Source organism: Sceloporus undulatus, chromosome 2 (assembly GCF_019175285.1).
Source record: "Sceloporus undulatus isolate JIND9_A2432 ecotype Alabama chromosome 2, SceUnd_v1.1, whole genome shotgun sequence".
NCBI lineage: Eukaryota > Metazoa > Chordata > Lepidosauria > Squamata > Phrynosomatidae > Sceloporus > Sceloporus undulatus.
The window spans coordinates 150,999,004-151,021,965 of record NC_056523.1 but is presented as its reverse complement, the minus strand read 5'-3'; the positions used below and the strand labels follow the sequence as shown (position 1 = coordinate 151,021,965).

Below are 22,962 nucleotides of genomic sequence, written 5' to 3'. Positions count from 1 at the left end.
ATACCAGGCAGACAAAAGAACAAAGCCGAGAAAAAAACTGAAAGTGAGCAGAAAACATTTAAAAAGAGAGAAAGAAAGGTTTCTTTGAAAAATAGTGAGCATTTTCATACGGAGGAATAATGGATAAGAAAGAAAAAAGCTTCCATAGTTGTCCTTTATCCCATTGTTCTTAAAATGCTTCAAAATGGTGGTCATTTTTACAGATGGAGTAAAATGGGCTGCAATTTGCAGGATTTTATTTGCACTCTATTCCCCTTTTACACTATTGCCTTCATTCACATTTTTAACAAAGGAAGAAATTAAATAATGGTTTGTAGAAGACTTTGTGATCCACGACATACTGTAGCCTGCCAGATTCTTTTTCTTCCCCCACACACTGAGCTCTTACACACTTCACAATTATAGCACTATGTTTCCACTGTAACAGCCATAGTTGTGTCCTATGGAATCTTGGAACTGGTAGTTTAGGTAGACCCTAGAGCCTCCCCATACTTCTCTTTGAAACAGAGAAATATAAATTGAGCAGGCTTAGTTCCCAGGAATGTCTTTGGGAGATAATCATATGTTTGTCATGCAGTTCAATACTGCACTGTGACTTAGAAAGTAAAAGTGGGACTTAGAAAAGATGGCTGTCTATAAAGTCTAAAGTGGAACACAATTTGCACTTGGCTTTATGAGTGCTCACTTTCAGATATTTATAAAAACCACTGAAGATTTTATACAAGCAGTATGTTAGAAATGGGGATCCTTTTCCAGGAAGAGTTCTTAGGTGAAGCAACATGGAACACCCACTTTAAGTAAAACTTTCTGCAGGGCACCATTTTCCTACTTCTTCTGGATGTCACTGACACAATGAATGGGGGAAGAGAGGTCTTTTTAGCCTTCAAGGGATAAAAACAACTAAGACTAGCTCTGCTTCTTTGGTTATGTTATCCTTTGTGTTATAGTCATCATTAGCAGGCCATTCCATGGCAAAAAATAGAGATCAAGCCTGTTTGTGGATAACCTCAAGTGAGAAGAACACAATGTTAAATTAAATCAAAAACTTTCTAAGAACAGTTGCATCTGATCAAATCTAATCAGGCCCAACTAGTAGAAATGTTTCGGTTTTCATTTTGCTTTTTCAAATCTGGAAGGAACTAATAAAGATAGAGAGAAAAAGAGAGACAGGAAGAGAGCTGAACCCCCTAGGGCTCAGTCCCTCACCCCAAATGAGAAAAAACTGACTGCTGCTCACATTGGTGTGGACTGCATGCTATTAAAGCAACAATAATGCTAAATTTCCTGTCATAAAGGTGTGAATATCCCTGGGAAAATCTGCTCAGTTACAGGAGTAAAATTCCTTTCTCCAAAGCCCTGGGCAGACTGCCAGGGTGCCTCTGAAGAACTGGGCGGGGGGGGGGGGGGGAGACTTTATTATGGAGCCAGAGGGGGAAACAAATCTGAAGAAATAGAGACCAAAGAACCTGAGCTCTGACTCACACAAATAAAAATAAAAATTGAATCCCTTGGGTTCATTTTTACCTCATACCTGCCTCCCGCTACTTGAAATATCAGTGGTTGTAATGGAGGCTTTTAAAAAATACAGCTGTCAGTTCCATGACAGACAGATGCATGACAGAGAGATGCAGAATAGAGTTAGCTATACTTTCCGTCAGCAATCAGCCTGGCAGGGATGGAAATACATCACATTAACAGTGATGACAACATTGCTGGACATGTTTCATGACCACTTTTCTCTTTCTTCTGACTCCTTCCAATAGCATCTCTTCATTTATTTTTACAGTATTTTAAAACTACATTTCATCTTAAATGGAGCTCTCTCCCAATGGCTTTGATTTATTTAGTTTTATTAAAATACGTTGAAGCTACCACACTTCATCATTATACCACAAACCACCAGGAGGGATTATAATTAAAGCAATAAAAATATTGAAAATATATTGCCTCACAATAATAAAAGCAAAACAACAACAACCTAGCAGCATATACTATAAAACTGACAGAAGCAACCAACTTAAATGCCTGGGCAAAGAAAAAAGAGACGTCTTAAGAGTCTACAGTTCTGGAACCTGCAATGCCTCTGGAAGGAGGGTATTCAACAACTAAAGCATGAGAGCTGAGAAGGCTCTCACCCTCTTCAACTAAGATGTAACCAAGATACTTGAAGAACACTCCCTCCAATGATCCAAAGCCAAAAAAGGCTAGTATAGGTGGTCCATCAGATATTCAGAACCTAATCCATTTAGGTAAATATTTTCCCCAAGGATTTGGAGAGGTACAACACAAAGGAACCTTATGGAACATTGTTTCATTGAACCAGCCCATCCCTGTGTTGAAGCATGAAGAGAAATTAATAAAAAGCAACTGGAATAAAGGTGTTCTGGGGCACTTCTTAAATGTTTCCGCAGATGGAAATGCACACATTAGCCAAGGGAAAGAAAGAGATCAAAGTGTAGGCCTCACTCCTACTTCTCAACCTTATTTATCTTATGGATAGGTTAGAAAAAATGGCCTCAGTAACCGTAAAGGTTTTGCAGACTTGTACTGGTGCATGTAATTTTTCAGAGTTTTAACAGCACACCAAAAATTTAATTGCCCCCCCTCGAACAAGCACACAGCCAATGTAATTTGTACCAGATAGGTGTAGTATGTTCTAAACCCATAGCCCCTACCAACATTCTTGTGGCCACATTCTATACCATTAAATTTCCAAACAATCTTTATAAACAATCCCATATAGGGTGCATATACAGAAAGCTAGTCTACATGTAACTAGTGCATGTATCATGGAAGCATGATCCAAGGCTGCAGCCAGTAAAGCAGCCAAAGCTGGCAAAAAGCATAGTTGAGCCATAAGAGCAATGAATTCAGAAACACTCTCAAACTCTATACCTGACTCTTCAGGGTAAAGACCTTGTCAGGATTTAGCTTCAGTTCATTTGCTTGCATCAGTCCCAAAAACTGCCTTCAGACACCTCTCCAGAACATACCTGGGACTGAATTATAGGCCTTGTTCCCACTACATTTAAATCAGGATCCGGGTTAAAAAGGCATGGTTCCCACTGAATCTGATTTTAGAAATTGATTCAAAAAGAGGGGGCATGCTTTCTGCCCTTTTTTGCCTATTTAGCCGACATCAAAAAGACACTGGGTTTTTGTAGTGGTTTTTTTGGGCTGAATTGATTTATTTTAAAATAAATCGATACAGCCCAAGTGGGAACCAGGTGGAATCGAATCCGCCCTGGTTCCCACTGACAGCCCGTCCCGTCCCATCACTGGCCTCCCCGTCCCAGCCTCCTTATGGGCTTCTTTGGCTACTGACCGGCTTCTCTGCACCTTTTTTTAAATTTCTCGCACCCGGGGAGGCCAGAAGGAGGTTGCAGAGAAGCTGGAATCCTTGCAACCTCCTTCCAGGCTTCCCTCCGGCTTCTCTGTGACCTTCTTCCAGCCTCCCCAGCCCAAGGAAATTTTTTTTAAAAGGTGCAGGGAAGATGGTCAGCGGCCAAAGAAGCCGGTAAGGAGGCTGGGCCGGGGATTTTGGGGCCAGAAGAGGCCAGGGATGGGACGAGCCAACAAGCTGTCCCTCGCCACATGCCATTCCTGAACCAATTCCTGAAACCAGCGCAACAGTGGGAACTGCATTTTTGCAGAACCAGTTTCAGAAATCGGTTCAGGAAACGAATTTTTCGGTAAATGGGAATGGGCCCATAGAAATAAGAGCTAGGGCTAAGGGTCATCTACACAGTGGTGACATCACAACTCTAACATTCAGAGTAGTTCTGCTAACAGTTTCATACAGATGTAGCAACAGCATGAAGAACAGATGCTTAGAGCAATTCAAAGGACAGTAAGCCTAAAGGTAGAATAAAAGTTCCCCAGGACCATATTTTGCATGTAAACCCAGAACAGGCCAGAAGCAACATATCTGGAAGGATACAATAAAGCTGCTGAGTGGCCCAGGAGAATCAAAAGGATTACCCTCACCTGTCTACCGTTCAACATGCATCAACAACCATCATGAACCCAGGCTGAAAATCAAACTGGAAAGGTCCTAAAAATTCAGGCCTAAATTCAACTGTTAGTTCCACCTGGAGCAGTGGAACTGAATCTGCAGAACTTATATAAGCATCAACTTACTAAATTCTCACTTGATTCAATCAGTCTACTCTAGTATTAACGCAACTTATGTTTTTATTGTCAGGTTTTGTTTTAAAGAGCCTAAGCATATTGATCTACCACATTCATTCTTGACTTCATAAACCCACAACCTCTAAAGCAATTCTGCACTTTTACCATAGCAGAGGCAGCCCTCTTTTTACAAGAGAAAAAGGTCTACCAAGGAACTATCTTCTGGATCAATTTTTTTTAGTACACCTTAGGAAATTGCTTTGAGCACACCTCCACATTAAAAGGAACAGTGTGATGCAGCAGCTAAAAAGGCCAATGCAATTTTAGGCTGCATCAATAAAAGTATAGTGTCTAGATCAAGAGAAGTAATAGTGCCATTGTATTCTGCTTTGGTCAGGCCCCACCTGGAATATTGTGTCCAGTTCTGGTCACCACAATTTAAAAAGGATGTTGAGAAACTGGAGTGTGTCCAGAGGAGGGCAACTAAAATGGTGAGGGGTCTGGAAACCATGCCCTATGAGGAACGACTTAGGGAGCTGGGGATGTTTAGCCTAGAGAAAAGAAGATTAAGAGGTGATATGATAGCCCTGTTTAAATACTTGAAGGGGTGTCATATTGAGGAGGGAGCAAGCTTGTTTTCTGCTGCTCCAGAGAACAGGACCCAGAACAATGGATGCAAACTACAGGAAAAGAGATTCTACCTTGACATTAGGAGGAACTTCCTGACAGTAAGGGCTGTTCGACAGTGGAACACACTCCCTCGGAGTGTAATGGAGTCTCCTTCCTTGGAGGTCTTTAAGCAGAGGCTGGATGGCCATCTGTCGGGGATTCTTTGATTTGGATTTCCTGCATGGCAGGGGGTTGGACTGGATGACCCTTGTGGTCTCTTCCAACTCTATGATTCTATTGGAGACATTTGCCCTACAGAACATAAGAAAAAAAAGGAGAAATAACAGTAAAAAGACGTAACACAAAGTATGTTTTTAAGAATGTATAAGGATTTTTATTACAAGTATAGAAAAAGGTTTCCTTCACTAAGGAAAAACAAAAAAGTAGATTTCAAAATCATGTTTATCGTATTTGTTCAGTAAAAAAGGCCCACACCACAGTGTTTGGGATGCCTAGCTGATGTTGAATCCAGCCCAATATTACAAGTTATCTGTCCCAATGCCTAAAATCCCTCAAACCATACTTGCTTTCAACAAACACATGGGCTAAGGTGAGAAGAGAAGGAAAGTCTGTAAAGCCTGAAGCACCATTTATGCCCAGCCATGGCAAGTGAAAAGCAATCAGGATTTTCAGAAGTGAAAAGCTAGGATTTTCGGCGGGGGGGGGGGGTCCGACTAAGTGTCACCATTTAATGGGGCTTGAGTGCGGTGGCGCAGCAGCACACACCTTCATTTTTTAATGGAAGGGGGGTCCGGACCCCAAGAACCACCCCCCCCCCGGCTATGTCCCTGAAACAATTAAATGTAGCAGCCAGTCTCCAGGACCAGACTGGGGAAAAGCACCTCACAACGAGATAAAAACTTGCTTATTTCACAAAGGGATCACTGAGAGGAATATGTGAAATTTGAGTGCTATAGCAACAGGAGTTAAATAAGTACCATTGCGCTCACGGAGCGACCTGAGCATCTCTCTCAAAGCCTTCCCTTGAGACATCAGCTCTCCCTACTTCAATGAAGACATCTCTTTCTAGTTGTGCTACAAGCAAACAAATATTCCCGATCATAAGAAGCTACAAAACTAAATGAGAAAGGCTTTTAGAACCTTGTATAAAATGAAACGTGCCATGCTTAGAGGACAACATGTTTATTAGGTTTTTTTTCAAAGTGTTTCCTCCTTCTTTTACTTAATTCTCCATCCAGCTGACATACACAGTAGAATCTACTCTGGAAAAGAAAAAGAACATTGCCATCACCATAAAAACTAAAAAAGCAATTCAAAACCTTTTGAAAACTACAGTATTTTTCCAGCATTGTATAGTGGACTAGGACTGCAAGAGACATGGGTTCAAATACCTGCTTAATCATGGTGACCTAGGACATGTCACATTATCTCAGCCTAAGAAGGAGGCAACAGCAAACCTCCTGTGAACATTGCAAAAAAAAAAAAAAAAACCGCTATGAAAGGCTTGCTGTAAGTCCAAGCCAATTTGATGGCACGTAACAACAATGTGTAGTGAACAACATGTAGATCTGTCTTCTCAAACATGTTGCCAAGAGAGATTTCACCCTGCTCTCCCAGATGTTATGGTGTCTGAAAATTTGATAAAGTTGTCCTTATCTTCTTCATAAGATAATACTGTACAGATTTCCAAGAGTATTTCCATGAATTGTATAGTATGTATTACATGGAAATTGTATTTCCATGAATACCATACAAAGGTAGTTGTTCTTGTGTTTTCAAGTCATTCGAACTTATGACAACCCTAAGGTGAATCTATCACTGGTTTGTTTTTGGGGTTTTTGCAGAATCTGTTCAGAGTGGAGATTGCCTTTGTCTCCCTCCTAGGCTCAGAAATTGACTTGCCCAAGATCACCCAGTGGGTTTCCAAGAAGGGATTCGAACCCTGGTCTCCAAGAGTCCTAGTCCAATGCATAAGCCACTACACTATGCTACTCTTGTCATACAAGATTACTACAGGGTGAATGGTCGTAGCTCTGGAACAGACATAGTGATGAAAATAGTCTGTAAGTAAATGAGAAATCCCACCTACCCAAGGCACAGAGATTTCTGTGCCCTTTTGGTAGATCTAAGCTGCATATGCACTGCAGAAATAATGCAGTTAAACATTGCTTTAACTGCCATGGTTCCATCCTATAGGATCCTGAGATTTGTAGTTTGTTGTGGCACCAGAGCTCTGGCAGAGGAGGCTATATATCTCATAAAACTACAAATACCAGAATTCCATAGCACTAAGCCATAGCAGTTAAAGCAGTGTCAGACTGCATTATTTCTGCAGTGCAAATGCAGTCAAAGTAAAGCTATTTCAATACAAACTTTGGCATATATCCTAATGTCACCCTTAGCAGCACAAGGCATTCAAGCACCTCAAAACTTCATGGGAACATGGTGGCAGTAGCTATCAGTGGAATCAAATGATTCATGCTATGTGCTGACAAGGCTTTCTCTGCTGTTCAGAGAGTTCACACCATACCGTATTTTAAACAAGAAAAAAGAAGATTAGTAGCACAGCTCCAGGGCACTTAAGGCTTGCACATTAAGCCTCATTATCTTACTAAATTCAACAATCTACTGGTAAGGAAAGAAAGTCTGTCATTGCCAAAGTACAAGGTATGAAATTTAAGGGGAAATTTAATAGTATGCACATACAGGCACTATTCCCTGAATAGTGAGGGTGAACAAGAATAAAACTAAGAAAGGTCTGCCGCTGCCGCTGCCGCCCCCCCCCCTCCCGCCTTTCACAGTGTCATCCTCGACTAAACAGAGGAGCTCTTCCACAGACCACAGTAGCATAGCTTTCCAAATCTTAATTCACTGCCAGTAGCAAATGCTCTTTCACAAACCTAGAAAATGAACATACATCACCATTACCTCATTTTCTGTGCTACTGACATTGATCAGGACAGAATCAAGCCTACATTAATATTCCGCCTTTGTTTCCGTTGAGCTGAGCACTTTGGCAATAAGCACCCTGTTAACTCACCGTTACCAGAGTTTATGTACAATTACAAAGGACTGAATTACTGCCCAGTATCGACCAGACAGCAGGTGCTCTCCTTCCTTCCTCCCAAAAGCAATGTTAGTCCTGCACATGAAAAAACTATAAAATAATAATGTAATCAAAACCATCTATTGAACAGCAAGAAACTATAGCCTTAGGAGGATCTGTGTCATCTCCTTTAACAAGTTTCTCTCTCTAACAAATAGAACACAAAATATTTTATCTGAGTTTAGGGAACTACCTCACTTAATCATCATGGAATTGTTGCTCCCTCTAAGGTGTCCCTGAATCGTTCTGGGAAGTGGATTTCCTATGAATGCAAAGTGGGCATTCATAGGAAATCCACCTCCCTTGCGATGATTCAGGGACGCCAGTGGGAGCCACATTTCCCTGACGATTAAGGAAGTGCGCCTGCCATTCAGGCACATGTGCTTCCTCCACCTTTTAAGGACCTTTCACGGATGTTTTAGCAGCAATGGAGCCAGGTATGAAAATCTTCAATGGTCCACATGCCCACAAGAGACAGTATAACAAACAGATCATGAAAGCAAAGGCAGTAAAAATGTTATACCACTGTGGTATAAAATTGTGGCGATCTTGCAGGAGAAACTCAGTTCCAAATGTATACTAAAGTTGAGTGGTATAAAGGTCCCAGATGTTTTAGCATCTCTGCTGCCAAAAAGAAGCTTGATTGGCAAAGGATATCTCTCCTGTTCTTATGTAACCTTCTGCCACACAAAGTAATAGTAAATTGAGAGCTTATTTTCACTGGCTAGAATACTCCAGGCTGCCCCCAGAGTAGTTTGGCTCCAAATTCCCCCATTACCTGTGCTCTCTCTACATCGACAATGTGCAGCTACTTTCCCCTATGAGCCCTGTTCATTTGTCCCGGTTTATTTATTTATTGATTTTTTTTTAAAAAATTAATAAATAATAATAAAATAATAAAATTTTTATTTATATGCCGCCCTTCCTACGATCAGGGCGGCTTACATCAAAATAAAACACAATATACAAACAGATTAAAAAATTCACAGCAATAAAATCAAAACAAACAGGCAAAAAGCCCCATAGCCCAGCCTCTTGGCCACGGAAGAGGAGGGAGGCCCACAGGATTTTTATTCGGGGAATGCCTGTTGGAATAGGAAGGTTTTAAGATCCTTCCTAAATTGGGCCAGGGTAGTAGACGAGCGGAGCTCTGTGGGCAGCGCGTTCCAAAGGGCTGGGGCAGCTATGGAGAATGTCCTCCGTGATGTGGAGGCTAACCTAGCCCCAGGCACCTTTAGTAGCTGCTGCCCAGACGTTCTGAGGGTGCGAGGCGGAATGTACGGGGAGAGGCGGTCCATTAGGTATCCTGGGCCCAAACCATTTAGGGCTTTATAGGTAATTACCAACACCTTATATTGAGCTCGAAAGCGGATGGGCAGCCAATGGAGGTCTTTTAGAAACGGTGTTATATGGCTGGCCCTGGGAGCACCAGTGACCAGCCGGGCTGCCATATTCTGCACCATTTGAAGCTTCCGAGTTTGGTATAAGGGTTGCCCCATGTAGAGTACATTGCAGAAATCCAGTCTCGAAGTTACCAGAGCATGTACAACAGTTTCTAGGTCCCTCTGGGCCAGGTATGGGCGCAGCTGGCGAATCAGCCGAAGCTGATAACAGGTGCTCTTGACCGTCGCATTCACCTGAGCAGTCAGGTGAAGCGACGAGTCAAGAAGCACCCCCAGACTGCGCACGGAGTCCTTCACAGGGAGCGTGACCCCGTTCAGGACAGGTGGAACCACCGCCATTCCTGGACCAGGAGAACCTATCACTAGTACCTCCGTTTTCTCTGGATTCAATTTGAGTCGGTTTTCCCTCATCCAGCCCATTACTGACTCTAGACAGGCCACGAGAGGAGAGACGCCATCCCCAGTCACTGCATCAGTCGGAGACATAGAGAAAATGATTTGGGTGTCATCAGCGTACTGATAACCCCGCGCCCCATGTCTCCGGATGATCTCTCCCAGCGGTTTCATGTAAATGTTAAATAGCATGGGAGACAGAATGGCTCCTTGAGGGACCCCAGTTTTTAGGGGCCTCTCGTCAGAGCACACGTCTCCCAGCTGCACCATCTGGGACCTCCTGGTGAGGTAGGAGCGGAGCCACTGGAGCGCAGTGCCCCCGATCCCCACCTCTGCCAGGCGTCCCAGAAGGATACCATGGTCTATGGTATCGAAAGCTGCTGAGATGTCCAAGAGCACCAACAGGGACACGCTTCCCCTGTCGACGCTCAGACGGAGATCATCGACCAGGGCGACCATGGCCGTCTCAACCCCGTAACCCGCCCGGAAGCCAGTTTGAAATGGGTCCAGATAATCCGTTTCATCCAAGACCGCCTGAAGCTGCATCGCAACCGCTCTCTCGATCACCTTTCCCAAAAATGGTAGCAGCGAAACAGGCCGATAATTATTATGAACCAGGGGGTCAAGGGAGGGCTTTTTTAGGATCGGTTTTACTATGACCAATTTAAGATCCGATGGAAATTGCCCATCCCTGAGAGATGTATTAATTATCCGGCGTAACAGTGATGTTACCGCCGGTCCCCCCTGGGCCGCTAACCACAAGGGACAGGGATCAAGAGAGCAGGTCGTTTTCCGAACACTTCCAAGGATCTTGTCCACATCCTCGGTACTCACCAACTCAAACTGATCCAGTTTAACATAGTCCAAAAATTATTTATTTATTTATTTATTTATTTATTTATTTATTGGCTTCGGCCCCCCGAGTTGTCTGAGGGCCAGCAACCCAGCCCCCGGGTCAAAAAGGTTGCCTACCCCTGCTATAATCCAACAGAGAAATTTTTCCATGCTCTTCTTAAACTACCTTTCCGCAACATGGTACCTTCCAGGTATGCTGGACCACAAGTCTCATATTGTAAAGGTTAATCCTTTATTATACTGGCTTTTACCCAATTTTATGTTGCACTTCATGGCATATCACTGCATTTTTTGCTGTGATCCAAGTCACCTAAAGTGCTTTTTTATTAAATGCTCTGCTATTTCCTTAAGGGTCAGAACGTTTTAATATGTGCTTCAGAAGGCATTAAATCCTCCCTATAAAATACTTTGGGAGGGCATTTTAAGAATAAAGTTTCACTGTCCTGCCGCAACTATGCTAATGGGTTTTGTGATGGCAAGTCAATTCAAAGGAATAGTATCATATATTGTTGTCATGAGAGCAGATGTTAATGAAGACATTTTTAGAAGATGTTCTTACACTAAGCTGGATTTAGCCTGAACTGCTTGGCTTTGAAACATGTTAGCAGCAAAACTTTATAATTTTTTAAATTCATAAATGCTTTTGCTTGTGCATTTTTTGACATATTCACTCTTGATGTCTGGAAGCAGGGAGAAAGTACTATCCCTTTCATTTTCAAGCAGCCTTGATGGTTTTTAATGAAACATAAGAATTTGGGGACTGTTGTAGCCTCAAGGATATATACTAAATCCTCAAAGACAAATTGTCTAATGAGGCTGAACAATTCTGGTCATTAGAAGGGAGACCAGAATAGCATCTTGATCATATAGATTTTCAACTTTAACCATTTCTGACTTGAGTCAACACATCAGAATACAATTTTAATAACTACCAAAGGGACCAGTGACTAAGCCCTCGATATTAAAACAAAGGTTCCTACTATCTGACACTTCATGAAATGTATCACTCTATCCAATTAACTTTCTTCTGGTTTCTGGATGAGAAACCAGGTGACTGTATGATTCAATAACATTCAAAATCCCCAAAACAATACCTTTATTCAGCCAACCAGGTGACTATAGTTTCCCAGGGACTCTTCATCTTAGCCTTTGCCAGTGATATTCTCCTCAGAATGAGTGACACATAACAGCAACATTTTACTCAACAAAGACTTGTTACCCACATAGAGGCAAGGCTCAGAAAAGCTCTACTACTAGTAGCAGCCTATCCTTAATGAGCTGGAGCAAGTTGGCTTGGCTTGCAAGAAGTGGGTAACGTCAGGATTGGAAGCACCAAATTATACCAGTATTTGCTGATAGCAACTCCAGGTGTGGGTGAATTAAGAGAACTTTTATTTGGAAAGAATATGAAAGAACACACCTACGAGAATGACTCTGTCTAACATCTAGCATACAGGGCTAACCAAAATTGAAAGGTGAAAAGGGACAGCAGGGTTTTGATGGCTGGATGAGCATGATAGCTACCTGCTGAAGAAGGGTCCATGGAAAGCAGGAACAACTCCAAGTGTGAGGTGTGAGAACATGAATCTCGGAGTGTTAACAGGAATCAACAGAGTGCAGAGTGCAAAGAGAGCAGAATAGCGACTCAGACCAAACTCTGAGGGTGTCAGCCACTGTGGAAATGTTGAATGCCAGGCTAAATGCAAATAGGCTGAGGATGACTGAAGTAAAAAAGCTAAGGTTTTCTGGTCCTATATATACCTTAAAATTAGTTCCAAGCTAGGGTGATTCTATGAAAAATAAAAGCTTAATAGCCCTTCAGAGGCTATTTAAATTGCACTTACATTTATATAAAGGGCACTTATTGACTGGACTAGAGCACCAACCCCATGAGATAAAATGTTCTAGTAGGACCCAGGAACAACTGATGCCACTTCCACCAGACTCACACGCCTTTAGGCAAATGGAAGAAGTGGTCTCTCAGTCTTTTAAAGCCGATTTCTTCATTTAACAAAACTTGTATCGAATTTACAGTTGAGTTATATTCCTTTGATAGATCACTAAAATACCGAATTTGCCACAATCAATGTAGCAGCTAGTTTGTGCTTCTTTATTTTCTGTTGGGAAAATGTTATCAACCCACTTTGAAAAAAACAATTCCAAGGGTGCTACACCTTAGAAAATAACTCCCCCCACAGGGAACCCTCAACCCTTCCAGAGTCACTGCACCACCTCTTTGCTGGTCCAAAAAAATCCATGAACTGCCTCTCAAGAAAGCTGCCAAGAACGGCAATCCACCTTTTAAACAGGTAGCTCTATTTACCCAAAAAAAGCATTATGACCTTTTTATTTTTTGTTTTTCATGTTTGCAATTTTTTTCAATTAAAGATTTTCAAAGCATGCAAAACAATAAGTTTAACAAAGAAAAAGTAAAACAGCAAAACAGCAAAACATGAATGTGATTTTTGTTATGAAAACAGTACACATATTGATAAATAAACAAGGCATAAAGTTATTTTGTTGTTGTCATTATTGGGACATCCGTCAAGACATTTTTCCAAAATCTCAACTGCCGCAATGGGAGTTGTTATTGAAATAATAATAATAATAATAATAATAATAATACGATTTATTTATATTCCGCCTTTTCCTTGTGGAATCAAAGCGGATTACAAAACAAAGGAATCAAAAATACAAAATACACCCCCCATCAAATACATCACAGCAATAAAATAACAATAAAATAATTATATAAAGTATTCAATTAATGGAAACTATTTCTCATGAAACAGTAATCAGTTCCCACTTCCTTTTGACTGTCCAGCATTATCAGCAAGGTTTTCCATCAGCCACATGGCCCATAGCTTGCTCCACCAATTTTATAAAGTAAAATCACTTGTCTTCCAGTTCCTGGCAATTTCCAATCTGGCAATAGCTATCAAAAACGCAATAAGAAGTTCTTCGTGTTTCAATGTCTTATTTTCAGCCGGAAATGCTGAGAGTATGAGAAGCACTGGGCAAAATTGTATGTTTTGTCTGGTAATTTGGGAGACAACATCTATACCCACATTGTGCAAGTAAGTTTTTTGTTTGCAGTTTTGACCATTTTTAATAACCCACCCTCACTCCCAGAAGATCCAATGGATAGAAAATACAGTTTTCCCAGACTTGATGCAGTTGCCCATACTAATTAGAGACACCTAACCTTTACACATAGCAGATACATTGATGAAAATTTTAAACATTAAAAGAAGGAATTACTGCAATCATGATATCCAGAACATCTAGAGTTAAGCTCTGAATATGTCAGGAGACAGATGTCCTCCCCTAACAACAATACCCTACTGCACAGGACAATCAGAGACAATTGCTACTAAAGATAATGGCACAAACTCTCCTAAACTGAAATATTATTATATTGTGAAGAAAGTATAGCTGTATGTACAAAGTTAGGTACACCATAAATACAGATATGTACACCTGACATCCAGTGTGGTATAGTGGTTTGAGTGCTGGACTATGGCTCTAGAAAACAGGGTTCAAATCCCAGTTCAACAATGGAAGCTCACTGGATGACCTTGGGCAAGTCATACTCTCTCAGCCTCAGATGAAAGAAAAGCCAAACCTCCTCTGAACAAATCTTACCAAGAAACCCCCATAATAGGTTCACCTTAGGGTCACCATAAGTTGGAAATGTCTTGAAGGCACACAACAATGAAACAGCTAAATTTCCAATCTCAGCAGCCACTGTGTTAGAGCTTCCTGAGTTCTAACCATATGAAATTTATGTATTTCTGAAATGACAGCAACATGAATTTGTGACATCCTTTAGGCTATTTTTTTTTTTTATTCTTTATATGTTTCTGTCAAGAACAATTTACAAGCAGCAGTATAATAAAGTTTGGCTTTGTTTTGTTTTTTCTGAACTGGACTTTAACCAGAATACACAAAATAGAAATAAGCACATAAAATATGGCATGCTTATTCTACAGAGAAGTAATAATGCCAAATTAACCTTCTCAGCGACGTAGCCAGGGACTGCACAGATAGCCCTTCTATAACAAACTGTGGTCTGAGATTGCCTGCAATAATAAAAAGAAGTAGCCACTGTGCTCTGTTGAAGGCAGAAGTGATTTGGGTTTCAGTAATCATTTGATTCAGATCTCTGCTGTCTCCTCAGACATTAACTTTAGTATACCAAGAGTTCTCCAAAATGAAATGTTAGCTTCTAGGGTGAGATGCACACAGATGAGGTAATTTGCCTTTTTAGAGGGACAGATTGAATACACAGGAAACTGAAGGATCAATGAGAGATATTCTAAAAGTAATCTCTTAAGATTAATGAAGGCTATAAAGAGATGTGCCAGTTTTTAGAGCAAAATATTGTTTTTCCTATATTAAGTATCTCTGATACTAAGATTTCCTCACATCTACTTTGAGGGGTGGATTTCAGTTTTCCATTACCATGTTTCCAGATTATGAAAATTACCGTATTACCAAAATGCTTCAAGGAGATCCCGGTAAGAAAACAGAAGGTGGGAGATAGAATGTGTGTCAAAAATAGATAATTCTAGAATAAACCAATTTCTTTATTAGTTTAAACAAAGCTTCTTGTTATTATCAGGAAATTTCAAGTTTGGCCTGTTAATACAAAGAAAACTGACAAGCTGATTAATGGCAAGAGATGTTAAATTACTTACAATATAGTGTTGTTGCAAATTTAATTAAACTTTTTTTCATTTGTTGCAAAAACAACAACAGGATTTTAAACTGTTAGAGACTTTTATTCTGTATGAACAAGAAGAAACTAACCTAATGACTGTCCTATCCCTATGGACAGAAATTCAGTAGTAGGTTTTGACTAGGTACTGTGTCTTTACTTAAAATTCAAGGGAGCAAAGCAAAGCAGATAGTTCAAAGGAGCAATTCAGCATCTCCAAATTGAAAGAAGAAAAGAATCCCACCTGAGCCTCTCAAGTTTATAAGGATGAAAAGAAAGGTTCCAACTAAAATAGAAATGAAAATGGCAGTTCCTTTCATTCAAACACATAGCCCCAAAGCAAAGTGCAAAATGAACATGAGACACCTTAAGAAATATAACTTTATTACGTCAATATTTTTTTAAAGGCATCTCATTTTTATCTAAGTAGAACCATAAAGAGGGAACTGTTTCTTCACCTGCTTCCTTTTACCAACAAAGGAAAGAGAAGAAGCAACATGAGTGCGGCAATTTGCTACAAGAGACTACTATGGTAGCACAAAGGCCATGACTGTCCTTCCTCCAAGCTCTTCATCAAACAGGCAAAAAAAATCCCAAAGCCATTGGCTTCCATGTGTGTCCTACAAATCTCCAAGAGTGCATCAACACTGTAGAAATAATGCAGTTTGACACCACTTTAAGTGCTGTAGCACCAGCCTATGGCTTTATAATTTTACAAGGTCTTTAGCCTTTTTTGCCAAAGAGTGCTGTTGTCTCACAAAACTGCAAATCCTAGCATTCTGTAGGATAGAGCCATGTCAGTTAAAGTGGTGTCAAACTGCATTATTTCTACAGTGTAGATGCACCCGAAGTGAGAGAACTCCTTAAACTAAAGCCTTTGAACAAAGTTACACAACTCTCGGAGATGGATAGCCCAGGACCACAGATCATAAAAGAATCTCTGTTTCTTTTCCAACAGCAATGCCTTTTTCAGTTCTTCTTCTGAAGCTGTTGTTGTTGTTGTTAACTGCCTTCATGTCGATCTCGACCCATGGCGACCCAGCTGATGAGACATCTCCAACACCCCCTGTCCTCCACTGCTCTGCCCAACTCCTGCAAACTCATACTCGTGATCTCTTTAATAGTTCATCCACCTAGCATGCATTCCTCTCTTTCTACTTCCTTCCATCTTTCCTAACATTACTGTTGTTTTTTCAAATGATTCATGTTTTCTCATGATATGTCCAAAGCACACCAGCCTAAGTTTTGTCATCTTGGCTTCCAGGGAGATTTCTGGCTTGCTCAGCTCTAGGGCCCATTTGTTTGTCTTTTTGACTGTCCATGGAATCCTCAGCACTCTTCTCCAGCACCACATCTCAAATAAATTGATTTTCTTCCTATCTTCTTTCTTAACTGTCCAGCTCCTGCATCCATACATGATAATAAAGAATACAATGGTTTGTATGATTCTAACTTTTGTGCTAAATTGTATATCTTTGCATTTTTGGATCTTTTCTTGTTCTTTCGGAGCTGCCCTCCCCACTCTTAATCTTCTTCTGATTTCCTGGCTGCAGTCCCTGTTCCTATCAATGTTTGACCCCAGATATGAGAACTCTTTTACTATTTCTATTTTCTCATTGTCTAGTTTGGATTTATGTAATTTCTGTTTTTGTTTTGTTTTTTTTGTTTTCTTTATGTTCAACAGTAAGCCTGCCTTTGCACTTTCTTCTTTGATCTTCCTTAGTAGTTGTTCCAGGTCTGGGAGGCTTTCTGCTAGTATTATGGTGCTATCAGCATATCTCAGATAGTTGCTATTCCTTCCTCCTATTTTCACTCCTCCTTCTGCTGTGTCTAAGCCTGCTTTTCTTATAATATGTTCTGCATACAAGTTAAACAGATAGGGTGAAAGTATGCAGCCTTGTCTGATCCCTTTTCCAATTGGGAACCATTCTGTTTTTCCATGTTCTGTTCTGACAATAACCTTTTGTCCTGAGTACAGATTCCTCATCAGGACTATCAGATGTGTTGGCAGTCCCATGTCTTTAAGGGCATTCCATAGCCTTTCATGATCTATGCAGTCAAAGGCTTTGCTGTAGTCTACAAAGCACATGCCGATTTTCTTTTGGAATTCCCTGGTGTGCTCCATTAGCCGTTGTGTGTTTGCCTCTTCCTTTCCTGAACCCTGCTTAGACCTCTGAGATTTCTCCTTCCGTGTATGATTGGAGAATTCTGAGCATAATTTTGCTCGCACAGGAGATCAATGCTATGGTCCTATAGTTGCTGCAGTCTCTTGTGTCTCCTTCTTGTGAATGAGGATGTATATTGATTGTTTCCAATCTGGTGGCCATCATTCTGTTTTCCATATCTGTTGATATATGTTGGTTAGCACTAGAGTTAACTTTGTCAATGTCAATTGCAGCAGTTTGATTGGAATATCATCTGTTCCGGGAGACTTGTTTTTTGCTATTTCACTTATTGCAGCTTCCACCTCACTTTTTAGAATTTGGGGTTCATCTTTATATGGTTCTTCATTCCATATGTCCTTCATGTTGTCATCTCTTTTATATAACTCTTCTGTGTATTGTATCCAACATCTTTTTATTCCTTCCTAGTCTTGAATTACATTATTTTCTGAAGTTGAGTTTTCCTATAAAGATAGTAGCAAACAACCCACTGCAAGGAGCACGGTCACTATCACAGGGTACACTCAAACTTACAAAATAACTTCAGAAAGAAAGAAAGAAAGGACTCAACACAATATAAATGGACTTTCCCAGTCACCAGAATTAAAGATGATGACAGGACTACTCACCAGCCACGGTAGAAGGTGGTCAGCAAAGTACACAAAGGCTGCTCCCAGGGTGAAGCCAATAGCTACAGGGAAAAATGCAAATGCTCCAAACTTCCCAGAGTCTTCAGCTAGCTCAATCGCAGGTGCAAGTAGAGACCAGTAAGAAGCAGCCAGCATGACCTAAACAAAAGAAGAAGAATGAATGCTACATAAAATGCTAAAACCCAACTGTCACATCTTCAATCAGACTTCTAAGAAATACATCCTTTATTCATATACATTCTTACCGATACACAAAACAGAATTGTTGTAACAAATGGTAGTTTATATAGAACAGAGATGAGAAACATTTCCCCAGATGTTGCTGGACTACAATTTCTATCATCTATCACTTTCACTGTGCTAGCTAGGATTGATGGAGACACATCTGTAGGACACATTTCCTACTCCCAATATAAAATGCACTGTTAGTCTAGGGAGGGGAGTTGCAAATGATTAAAGAAAAAACAGGGTGACAATGTGCTAGGCAATTAGCGTAATTTAACTCTAGGCAATATGTGGACGTAAGAAAGAAATCTCAAATCCTGAACAGGAGCACAGGAAACTGCCTTGTTTAGAGTCATTTCACTAATCAATCTTGATTACTGATACTTTTTGAAAAGATATTCATGGTACTGTAGTCTTGGAAGTTTTTAAACAGAGGCTGGATGACCATCTGTCAGGGTCCTTTGACTGTGATTCTAGTTTGCTTTAACACATAAAGACACAAAGGGATTAACAAGCACCTTTGAGTCTAACTGAAAAGAAACGTTTTCTAGCAGAAGCTTTCATGGACACCATCATGTGATCATCTGATGAAGTGAATTGTATCCATGAAAGCTTCTCCTAGAAATTGTTCTTCACGGTTGCTCTCAAAAGTACTACCAGTTTCCTTTATGTATTTGTAGCTTAGTACAGGTTGAGTATCACTTATCCAGAACCTAAAATCCAAATTATTCCAAAATCCAAAATTGTTCACATGGCCGGCTGAGACAGTGACACTTTTGCTTTCTGATGGTTCAGTGTACACAAACTTTGTTTCATGCACAAAATTATTTAAAATATAATGTAGAAATTTACCTCTGGGATATAGGGTAAATACAAGACATGAATGAATTTCATGTTTAGACTTGAGTCCCATCTTCAAAATATCCTGTTATGTATATATGCAAATATTCCAAAATCCAAAAAAATCTAAATTCCAAAACACTTCTGGTCCCAAGCATTTCGGATAAAGGAGACTCAGTTTGCAGTGTCCATCTTTAATTAGTTCTGGAATCCTTCCCAGCCATATCTGGAGATGCCAGGGAATTGGACCTTCTGCACACAACACATACCATCTTCACTAAGCTATGGCTCTCTCCAAAGAACACATGTGAGAGCAAATAAACCTTAACAGCAATTTGAGCAATAAATTTAGTCAAATGCTCCCATAGCAACCTTGCAATACCAAAAAGGATCTTTGTGTGTGTGGGGGGGGGGGGGGGAGAATTTTCCTTTACAACAGGAAGAGACCTGCAAGATCAGACCAAAAGGCATTCAGTCAAGTAATCTGCTTTCCATAGCCAAATGCCTACTGGAAGCCAAATGAGTAAAAAAAAAATTATTGAGCCAAAGAGAGTTCCTTTAACAAATTAACACCCCACCCACTCCAGGTCTATCAAAGTTGTCTGGATCTAAGTTCAAATCAGCATTATCTGCACTAGATTATGTGTTGTATACTATTTCCCTTTACTGTGTCAATTGGAGTGGGGGCACAACCACTAACCCATTCTTAAACTCGATCATTACTTCAACATAATGAAACATGCCAACAGTTCAGATTCAACACAGTTTGGGGTCAGACCATTACAGAGAGGTTTGCCTATTAAACCATTAATCTCTTACAAAACCACACAGCAAAAACCCAAGTGTTGTTTTTTTCTCCAAAAGAACTTACATGGCAAATGAACTTTGAGCCACCCACTGAAGGATTTTAAAACCACATATCCTGGATAATACTGACACTTCTGCAAAACATGTTACGCCTGTTTTGTTGAAGGGCAGCCAAGAAAAGCTTCCAAAATCAATTAATCCACTTCTCTACTTCAGCCCCAGTTAAGGGTCTGAAAACAAAAATTTAAGGTTTAAAAGCAAAGCAAATGGCAGCAATTCTCACATCAATTCAACAATATTGATCCCAATGAACTAATAAACAGTTGCCATTTCTGAGGGGGAGGTCTATTGCACAGTCTCAACAAGCTGACTGGGTCAATTGTCCATATGTGCAATTTTCTAATCATTTTAATAGACAATCCAGAAATGTGGATTATTATTATTATTATTATTATTATTAACCTTTATTTATAAAGCGCTGTAAATTTACACAGCACTGTACATACAATCTTTTTAATTTGACGGTTCCCTGCCCTCAGGCTTACAATCTAGAAAGACACGACACAGAGGGAGTGGTGGTGGGGAAGGGGCATCTCTCATGAAGATCTCCAGTTATTTGATCAATATTATTTTCACTGTCACAAGAAGATTCAGAAGTAGCATTTTGTACACCATACAATGTTCCATATAATGGAATTATTCAAAGATTTTAAACAAGCATGAACATGTCAGATTTGAAATGCCCAGGTGCGTCTTGCTGATTGATAAAAGATACCTGAAACTAATAAACTTTAGTCTGAAGACAAGACTGAGCATCATGGACTAAATCCAATGTGAGGCCCGGCTACAGTAAATCCAATGAAATAAGTGGGATAATGTTCTCCAATTACACAAGTTCCATTGTACTCCCAGCATAATTAATTATTTTTTTTAAATTACCTATTACATTACCCTTAAATAATTCCATACTGAGCTTCTTTCAAAGAGAGGCACATTACATTAAAAACTCTTCTAATTAAATGTATTGCCATTCCCAATACATCAATAGCTACATCATTTGCTCTGAATAATTTACCTCATTCACTTTTAATTTTCAGTGATGTGATAACTTGGTATAATTTAAAATGAACAGCTTTAATTTTAATACAATTGCATAAAAGCTCTTCATGCAATTATCATTATCTAGCTGTTGTCCTGTAGGTCCTAATTTACAAAATATCTAATTAGTAAAAATTGAAATGGGACCTAAAGGCACCAGATCCCATCTAATCTTGGAAGCTAAACAGGGTCAGTCCTGGTTAGTACTTAGATGGGAAACCACCAATGAATACCAAGTGCTGTAGGCTATATTTTAGAAGGAGGAAGTGACAAAACCACCTCTGAATCTTCCTTGCCTAAAAAAACCCTATGGAATTTATGGGGTCACCATGAGTTAACAGATGACCTGAAGGCACACAGACAAGTATTGAAATCAAGACAAACAGGTTCTCTCTCTTCTAGGTTCTTCTAGTTATAAAAACTCTCTTCCAAGGAAAGTCCCTATCAAAGAAAGATCTATTCAGAAGCAAGCTGAACTAAGAGGCTTTTTTCGAAGTATACATAAAGTTGCAAACAGAGCAATCCAATGGAGAAGAGAGTACATGATGGAGGAACCACCACTTTTTAAACATTCCAGAGCTTAAATGGATAGTGGCAGCTCAGCACTCATTTATTCTTCCTTCCTTTTTTCCTTTCAGTCACATATTTAAAGGGGGGAAAAAATCTTCCTATGGAGAGGGAATATAATCAGGGCTGCTCCATTCTGAATGGATATCTGATGAACAGGAAGAATTTAGATCCAGCAGAGCCTACTTAATAAGTGAAATGGGAATGGTTATTTTTTTAAAAAAACATGTATTAAATTATTGAGGTTGTTTACAATTTTACTGCATGGTAGGTAAGTTCAGAGCTTGGAATGAGATCACTACATGGAGTCAAATGCTTTGGACAATCCATGAATATGGAGGGATGACTGGATTCAACAGGTGGGTCACAAGCCACTTACGCCAATCGAACTGGCTGCAGCACCAACATTTTCATGTCTTGAAAAAAAATAAGAAAGAGGAGAATAACAAAAAGAAAATACCAGAGGCGAGGGGGGGGGGCAGGCATGTGTTGTTATTGTTATTTTAGTTGTTTTGTAGGCAGAAAACATTTTTTGGATTATAAAATGTCCCAAACACTTTTTCAGGTACCTGTCAAAGCTAGTTTGATGTGGTTATTTGAATGGCAAACTGGACAAAGGCCCAGATTCCTATCTCTACTAAAGGCATACAGTTCATTGGATATTGCCAGCCCAGTCCCTCCTTCTCCACCTGAGCTATGTCACAGTGTTGCTTCCAGGACACAACTGTATAGAAAAGGAAGAAGAAAAGATAGGATGTCAATGTGACTTAGGCAAAAGGCTATTAATGTGTTTCCAAAATCACATTTTGGATGTTGGGGCTAAAAATACTTTGGCTCTGAAAAGGTTGGAAATGACTCCCCTAACCTGAGAACAAATGAGCTATCCAGTAGCAAAGAAGTTCCATGTATAAAGTTAAGGCACCATCAACAGTGAGATGCACAGTAATGTTCAACAGCTAGATTCCTGCTCCCAACAGCCACCATGGTAGAATTTCCTGAGTTCTAACCATATGAAATCTAATCTATGTATTTCTCAAGGGACAGAAACACAAACCTGAAATGCAATTTTCAATAAAATGCTTATTCACTGCATTTTTCTGCCACGAACAATTTAGAAACAGCAAATAGATATGGCTCGACTTCAAAGAACCCTTGCTTTTTCTCTGAATTGGACTTTAACCAGAATACACAACCAAAGTAGCAACAAGCACATAAAATATGGCATGCTTATTCCACTGAGAAGTAATAAAGTCAAAATAACACTTCCAGAGGGGTGACTACAGACTATACAAATAGCCCATTTGTAACAAGCCATGGTCTTAAATTGCCTGTAATGTTAAAGAGAAGTAGCCATTGTACGTCTCTCTCTCTCTCT

The 22,962-nt window shown here is 40.0% G+C and overlaps 1 protein-coding gene across 5 annotated transcripts in view; it reads right to left on the bottom strand.

Annotated features, from left to right (window-relative positions):
* SLC39A11 (solute carrier family 39 member 11) overlaps window positions 1-22,962 on the bottom strand; it is a 450,881-nt gene that overhangs the window by 354,348 nt on the left and 73,571 nt on the right. For all 5 annotated transcript variants that reach the window (XM_042452635.1, XM_042452638.1, XM_042452639.1 and 2 more), the window contains one exon: window positions 18,030-18,188. In XM_042452635.1, coding sequence (XP_042308569.1) covers window positions 18,030-18,188 — 159 coding nt within the window. The remainder of the gene's footprint in view (window positions 1-18,029; window positions 18,189-22,962) is intronic.